This window comes from Seriola lalandi, unplaced genomic scaffold (genome assembly GCF_002814215.2).
Source record: "Seriola lalandi dorsalis isolate HSWRI2012SDOR001 ecotype SW California unplaced genomic scaffold, Sedor1 jcf7180002054981, whole genome shotgun sequence".
NCBI classification, from domain to species: domain Eukaryota; kingdom Metazoa; phylum Chordata; class Actinopteri; order Carangiformes; family Carangidae; genus Seriola; species Seriola lalandi.
The window spans coordinates 288,451-296,392 of record NW_019525661.1 but is presented as its reverse complement, the minus strand read 5'-3'; the positions used below and the strand labels follow the sequence as shown (position 1 = coordinate 296,392).

Sequence of the window (7,942 nt, the reverse complement as noted above, 5' to 3'; positions counted from 1 at the left end):
TTGTTATTAACTTCATCAGTGTCAGAACTGATATCACCATTTGTCGCACTCTGTGAACAAACATCAGCACGGCTGAGTTCAATTGTTGGTGGTTATTAATAAGCTGATTCAGCTCGTTAACATTACACTTCCGGAGGGAGGGGGTGTTGTTGGGCAAATGTCTGCCATGTCTGCCATGTCATTGTCAGGTGGGTGTCGCCTCTCAGTCAGACCTCCTGTGCTGTTAAATATTTACCTCAGGAACATTTCTGTAGGATTGTTTTTACGATGATTGTAATAATTTTAGTGTGTTGTCATTTTATAGGCCTATGATGTGAAGTTTGCTTTATAACTGAAACGTCAATCAGGTGGATATTAAAACATAGTAGTAGTAGTAGTAGTAGTATAACAGTGGATTATTCATATAGCACTATGAATTTTGAATGATCAATGTGTTAAGAAAGATTGTCCTATTCTCTCTCCTATTGTATTTTGTATATGCATTTTGTGGTTAGTTGACTTAATGCAGTCTTTGCCACATTTATTACAATATTTATTGTGACAATGTAAGTTTGCTAATTTGAACAAACTTGCCTCTATTCCTACAATAGAATTGAGTTTTTGATGTAGTATTTTTTTTATTCAAAAGAACCATAATAACACAAATTAAAGTAAATTTAATTTATACTATTGTTGCAGTATTGCAGGCTATTTAAGTTAAAACTGTTTAATGATTTATGCTGGTGGATATTTAGGTGCTAAAGGTGAGTGGTTGGTTAAACATCTGCCTCAGGGAAATTATTTACAACCACTGATAAAGATCACCCTATGGACATGTGTCGGGGGCAGCCGGAGGTAACAGAGGTAGATAAGAGGTCATTTATGTGATTACATTAACTGTCTTCCTTTGAGCGTGCTGAGCTTTAGGTTACATTTAAGGTCGGAGTCAGACGGGAAGGAGGAAGCCAGCAGAGCCAATCAGAAGACAACAAAACGCCCGTGCACATTTCTTTGTTTGTACTTGTATAAATACACTGGATCAGGGAGAGTTAGGTTGTCAGACTGTGGACTGACCAACACTTGTTATTGGTTAGGAAAAGGCACATCTGATCCAGAATTCTGTAATTGTTCATTGCTTGCTGTAAAGATTCACTAAGCAATTTGAACTAAATTCTTTGGTGTGGACATTCACTGGTCTTTTGAGTAATTTGAACACTGCACTCACCCCGTGGGGGTGAGAGTCACTATATAGGACCAGTACTTCTGCCCTCAGTAAGAATACAAGGTAGGAACATATCATCAGTCAGATACAAGTTGTCCACTTTGTAATGTCCTGCAAAAATAGGTAAAAATATCCCCTCTATATCATATAGTGCTCATCACTAATTTACCATCGTTTTATTACTTTAAAGAGTACAATGTGCAGATGAAAGCAGAACAAAGCTGAAAGTGACAACTTTGAAATTGGGTACATGCTTTAAAGGGACACTGTATATTTCAATGTATAGTTATATATATATATAGTATATATAAACAGATTATGAATTTCTGTATCACTGAAATGTAACTGAAATTATATAATATGAATATTTGCTTATGATCAGTTTTGCTTGGTAACCCAAGGAGCTTTGTCTTTACAGGTGTAATTCTGAAATACTTTGGAGCTTCAGTCCAAGCAGAGCCAGACAATTTATTTATGTCTTTATTCTTTTAGGTCAAAGGGGAGAGAATTGTATGTTGAGTTATGTTTCATGTTTAAGAACTTTTTTCTCAGAAATAAACATTTTTTGAGGAAAATCTGTTGCATTTATTGACGTAAAGAAGCCTCGTTGTTTACCTTTTATTATCATTTTCTCTAGCTTTTAATTGCTTGGGTCAACTTGAAATGTTTAATTTTAATTTGAGAGAGTTTTTCACAAATCTATCCTGTTATTCTCTTAAAGTGTAACAGATTGATGCCTCTCCACTAATCATCTTAAAGGGTTTGGAGTCCCCCCAACGTAGTTTGACAAAATAGGGGCCCCCAAACAGCATCTTGCATAGGGCCCCCAAAAAGCTATACATGGCCCTGGTTTCAGACCAGTATTACAGAGTCTATCACAGACCAGTATTACAGTCTAAAATCTGTGTGTTCATTCTGTTCTGATCATTTTCCGATGCTTCAGTAAAGAGAAACTTCAGCCTCATGTGTTTTATTTTATCTATATATTTTTTATAATGATTTGTTGTGACGTGATATATGACGTTATAAGACTCTGTAGTTACGGAATGACAGTACAGCAGTATAGACGCCGGCTGGCCCGAACATGAGCGGCACACGCCAGAGTTTTAATGGAGCGAACCCCATACCCAATTGGCGCAAGTGTGTGTGACGTTCACGGAAGTAAACGGAGTAACGTTGTCCGACCGATTTGAAACAAGGTGAGAGTTTTTTTTCTCATTTTACTCCAAGTGAGGAACAACGACCAGTGTTCAAACCGTAACGTCCAAAACTAGACAGTCATAGGTTAGAGGTCACGGCACGTGAGCCATGTAAACGTCATCAGTCAGCTGCAGTAAGACTGTGGCTCTGTAAGACCAGGGCGGAGGGATGTGTTATGTTGGACTGCAGGTGTGGACAGTTGTGTATGTGTGCACGTGCTCTTTTTGGACATACACATACACAGGAAAGTTTTACTGCAAAACATTAACTTCGTGTATTCACTTATTTATATCAGGACTTGTGTCGGTTTTTCTCTTGTTATCCGCAGATATTTGACATTAGATTTTATTATTATCAATCTGAGACTAAAATCGTTAAATACTAATTCAGCTGTAACGTGCTGTGAAGCTTCTCCTCACCTGCCACTCTCCGAATCCTTCTGTCAGAGTTTCCTGCTGCTCATAAGCTGCTCAAACATCAACTAATATTTGTCTTTATTTTTAATCAGCTGACGAACGTCACTGTGACGTCAGAGCTCACCTGTCTGTGTCTCTGTGCTCAGGACTCTGCTGCAGGATCCTCCTGATGAAATGATGCATCACGTTCAGCTGATGAGCTGCGGCTCATTTACCCTCCAGTTCACATGTTCATAAATGAATGATAATAACTGAACTTCTGGTCCACTGGTGCACAAAGGGGGGGGGGGGACTTCAGTTCAGAACATATGACATGATTCCTACATGTTCCTGTGATGATGAATGTTTGGGCTGATTTCAGATCAGCTGAGCTGGTGTCCTAGTTTACTGTTAGCGGACACGTTAGAAATATAGCTGTCAGAAAACTCCTGACTCACGACACCTACAGGTTGATATAATATTAGTCGACTGATGTTGGTTAAATCCAGGAAAGATGTTTTAATTCTAAAACATTGACCAGACTTACATTTACAAAATCAACCAGTCACTCTTCATCCTGCTAGTCTTCTCTGGATGCAGAATGTTTTTTTTTTATGTAATCTTACAGGTAAAGGTGAACAGCACAGCCTCTGACCCAGTTTTCCAGCAGTTAACTCACATACATCATTATGAAAACAGGATGTAGTGGTTTGTCTTCCACTGGAGAACCATGGGAAAGTGGTTTATACAGACAAAAGAAGAAGAACAAAGGAATTTTTTTTCCTGCTTCCTTTTTTGTTCTGGTAAAAAAAAAACAAACATGAAAATGCATGTGCACAGAATATAAACCGTTGCCTCAGGTTACAAATCGCCACCAATGAACATCTATGGAGACAGAACTGAAACAAACGTCACTGAGCTCAGCTTTTTCTTTTCTCCAGTTCCACTGAAGATGAGGATGAGGTTTGTTTCGGGCCTGATGTGAACAGCTCACAAAGTGTTTCTGGATCTGAAGCAAACCGAAAGAGAAAACGAAGCCGGCGGGACTGAACCCTGTAAGTGCATTAACACACGGTAACTCATAAATGCTTCAGACTAATATTATATCAGCTTATGTGAAATACAGCGCACTGTGGGGACTGGTAACGTTGGCTTTAACTGCAACTTCAAAAAAACAGTCATATAAGAATGGAAATGATTCATCTACATTTATTTTCAAAGGCACTTTGAATGATTATCATGTATTAGTATTTACATTTTCCATTCATGTGTCACACATGCACAACATCAACAGTTTGTTCTGTTTTGTTCAAAATTCATTCATGTTTATTCTCAGTATTCAGAGATGGTGACTTCCTTATGAAGTGTACATCACAGATAATCTACAACTGTTTTCAGATCTGATCTGAGTTATTACTCAGTTTGTAGTTTGAAGTACCTGAGCAGCCTCTGTTAGCTGTGTGTTCCAGTTATTGACTGTGGGGGGGATCAGCTGGCCAAACTTCTCAGAACTAACTTCCAGTTGTTTTTAGAACACAGACATAAACCTGTCTCTTCCACGCAGTATCTTTGCTTCACACCGCTCTCATCTTGCCTCTTAAACTTCACGATTTGAAAACCTCTGCATCAGACCACAGACTTGTGTTTCAGCTGACTTCAGTCTGAAGCTGTAGCTGAGATGCAGAGAGTGCTGTGTGTCTACATTTGTCCCAGTGAAATGACCAGACTTGTGTCTCTGTGTGTTCACGCTTAACAGGGAAGGAAACAAACAAACAAACATGAGGGTTTCCACCAGTCACCTGCAGCAGCTCGCCATCTTCACCACTGTGCTGACGGGCGGGGGGGTCGGCATCATGTACTACCTGATGCAGAGTGAGTACAGTACAGACAAGGCCTGTGTGTGTGTGTGTGTGTGTGTGTGTGTGTGTGTATTGAATGTTAAATGAACAATTGTAGGAGCTGAACAGCAAATGTGATAGATAGATAGATAGATAGATAGATAGATAGATAGATACTTTATTTATCCCCTAGGGGAAATTCATGGCTGTACGCACATTGTACGTCAATGTGCAATGACAATAAATACATTCTATCCTATCCAATCTATTCTGTTCTATGTTATTTTGTCCAATATATTCTGTTCTTTTCTATCCAATATATTTTATTCAATTCTATCTAACAGTTTTTTTTTTTTTTAGTATATTTTTTGGGCTTTTTGCCTTTATTGTACAGGATAGTAGAGAGACAGGAAATGGGGAGGCAGAGAGAGGGGGAATGACAGACCACTACGCCACACAACGCCCCTATCCAATATATTCTATTTATTCTTTTTCTATTCTATTCATTTCTATCCAACACCGTCGCACCACAGAGTCTGTTACACCCTTTGTGATCACAGACTTCCTGGCTTCTGTTTGCTACTAAAGAATGGCTGGTGGATGTTTCTTCCCCTCTCAGTCACGCTGCTCTGTACTCTGTGTACTGCGGGCTACGGGCTACAGCTGCTCCTGGATTGGCTGTGGCTGCACCACCAGTAGTTGCTGATGAACAAACAGCGGTTGTTCCATTAGATGCATGTGAGACAGCTGTGCTCCTGTTTCCTGAGGGAATCACAAGTATGATCGGCCGCCTCCAGAGGACATTTGCGTCAACATGACTCTTTCTCTGCCGGGACATTTGACCGTGGGTGTGAGGAGTCTGTATCTGTGAGCCAGGGGCTACGCTACATGAGTAGTTGGATACAGTTCTCTTAGAATTTGCAAGTTCAGTAGCTCTCAGTCATCACACGTCATTAAACTGCTTTCAACACTATTACTCACTGTTATTATTATTATTTCATAACGCTCTTCCTTTTTCTACTTCCTGTCTGCTGTTGAATTAGAGAAATTCTCTACGTCAGACTACCACAGACTGGCTCTGCAGAAGTTGGAAGCATGTCCAGCCGCCATGGAAACCATCGGGGCCCCTCCCTTAAAAGTCTACAATATCCACCTGATTGACAGACACAACCGTGTAGATCAGAACACTGCACAGGTACCGTGTTGTGACAGTCATCAGAGTGTGTTATTCTGTGTTCAGCCCGGATGCTGCTGCTGTAGATCAGGGGCCAGTTGCACAAAACACCTTAAGTTAAGATTTTCCTTAAAGTCTGAGTTAAGATTTATTTGAAAGAAAAACAGTTGCACAAAACACGCTTATGTCTTCTCCTTAAGGTTTCTTTAATATGTTCACTTAAATATTTCAGGTTTTTTCCTTGTCTTAGTCTTATTCTTAAGGAATCACTTAAAGTCAGTTTAACTGTTGCACAAAAGACCTTAGCGACCAAGCTAAGGAAAAAAACCAACAGTAGCTCCGACTCGGTCTTAACTGCAACATGACTCATCACTCAACTCATCCCATAAAGAGTGTTCCTCAACCGGGAGAAACCCTTAACAATGCAGAATTTTACTGCTGTAAAATCTCTTTCATTTTAATTTTGTTTCTTAACTAAGGAAACATTCTGAGATTCTGTGCAACACACTTAAGATACTCCCTCAGCTAAGGAGAAATGAAACCTTAAGGGCCATACTTAAGTAGAAAACTTGAGGTGTTTCGTGTAACCAGCCCCTCGTCCTTTATGACGTGTGATGTAACACTGATCCTGATGGTGAACTTTCATTGCGTTGCAGATGAAGATTCCCGTGACTGGGTCAAAAACCGGAGGTTATCTGTACGTTTTTTCAGTCAGAGACCATGACACCAACAGGTCAGTACATTCTCTTCTCACTCCATTCCGTGATGTTCTTGATCAAACTGATGTGTCGTAGCGATGTAACACAGGTGGAGTCTATCTTACAGCAGCAGTCATGCAGTTTGGCATTTCCTTCCCCCGTTAATTCTCTCTGCCTGTGTCGCGTTTTGGCGCTGAGGTTTATTCAAATGAAGTGAAGGTCCGGTAGCCCTGCCGCCGTGGGGGCCGCTATTTCAGGAGACCTCTCTGTGGCTCATATCAGAGGGTTGAAGAAAAAACGACCTATGTGGTTGCTCAGGTCGGTTGAGTTGTTGTTGGAGAGGCACTGAGAGAAGCTGCAGAACAAACAAACAGGGCGTCAGGTTCAGTCTGTAAATCACAAAGATGACAATCTTAGGACAAAACCAGAAAGTGACCTTGAGTCCCTCTTCAGCTGTGACGTCTCTCACAAATATCAGATACACTAAAAGACTTTTTAATCTACTTATGACTTTTGAACTGAATAAACTGATTGAACCTGAATGGATCCGCTCCATCCTCCTCTCTACACACCTCCTCATTCAGCTCCACACCCACATCTGCCTCCCAGGTGGCTTTTATATGGTTTGATGACATATTAGAAAACAGTGACACAAAAATTTGAAACAAGATGTTTAGATCAAATCATCACAAATATATCTTCTTACGGATCAACACTTCAAATAAAACACAGATGAGTGTTTCCTTGTGACATCACAAAGTTCCAGAAGTCCTGACGGCTGGTTTTAAGGCTCAGTTTCTGAATACAGGCTGTGTGCATTTCTCTGTGGACTGAAGCTTTGATACTTTCACAGTATTAATATAAAACCTAGACCTGATCTATAATCACACTACACATGTACATCTACCTTTAGACTATATGGTACTAATGCAGGTAATAGGAATATTGTTAATATTTCCTGAGGCTATCAGGTATCTACCAGAAGGGTCAGTACTGAGGTTATATAACTGAAATGGTACAGATTTTTTAAAGGTGTAATGTGTAAGATTGTGCTACTTGCTCCACCTCCATAGAGGGCAGCATTTACACACATTAAAAAAATAAAATTATGAAAAAAACTATGTAGAAAAGTGTTGACAAACTCCTGCTGAGCAGGATGTGCAGAAGATCACAGTATAGACTATATGTGTTCTGTGCAGGGATAATACTCTGAGGTGTTACTGTCATGTGGTTGTTGATGGTTGATGAGGCCGGACGCAGAAGAAAAGGCAGGTGCTGGTCCATCACTGGGGAGGACTGGACTGGAATTCTGGTCCTGATACAGACAAACATGTGACAGGACAATTAGTTCTTTATATTCAAACATGTTTGGTCTGTTGTGTGTGTATAATAAATGAACCCGCTGGTTCTGGATCAAACAGTCTCTTTGTCTCACT

General features: G+C 40.1%; 1 protein-coding gene across 1 annotated transcript in view; it reads left to right on the top strand.

Annotated features, from left to right (window-relative positions):
• The first annotated feature begins 2,338 nt into the window (after positions 1 to 2,338).
• The window catches only part of coa1 (cytochrome C oxidase assembly factor 1), a 7,084-nt gene continuing 1,480 nt past the window's right edge, over positions 2,339 to 7,942 (top strand). The window contains exons 1-5 of the mRNA XM_023398220.2: positions 2,339 to 2,400; positions 3,738 to 3,851; positions 4,553 to 4,668; positions 5,678 to 5,829; positions 6,465 to 6,541. Coding sequence (XP_023253988.1) covers positions 4,575 to 4,668; positions 5,678 to 5,829; positions 6,465 to 6,541 — 323 coding nt within the window. The 5' untranslated portion in view covers positions 2,339 to 2,400; positions 3,738 to 3,851; positions 4,553 to 4,574. The remainder of the gene's footprint in view (positions 2,401 to 3,737; positions 3,852 to 4,552; positions 4,669 to 5,677; positions 5,830 to 6,464; positions 6,542 to 7,942) is intronic.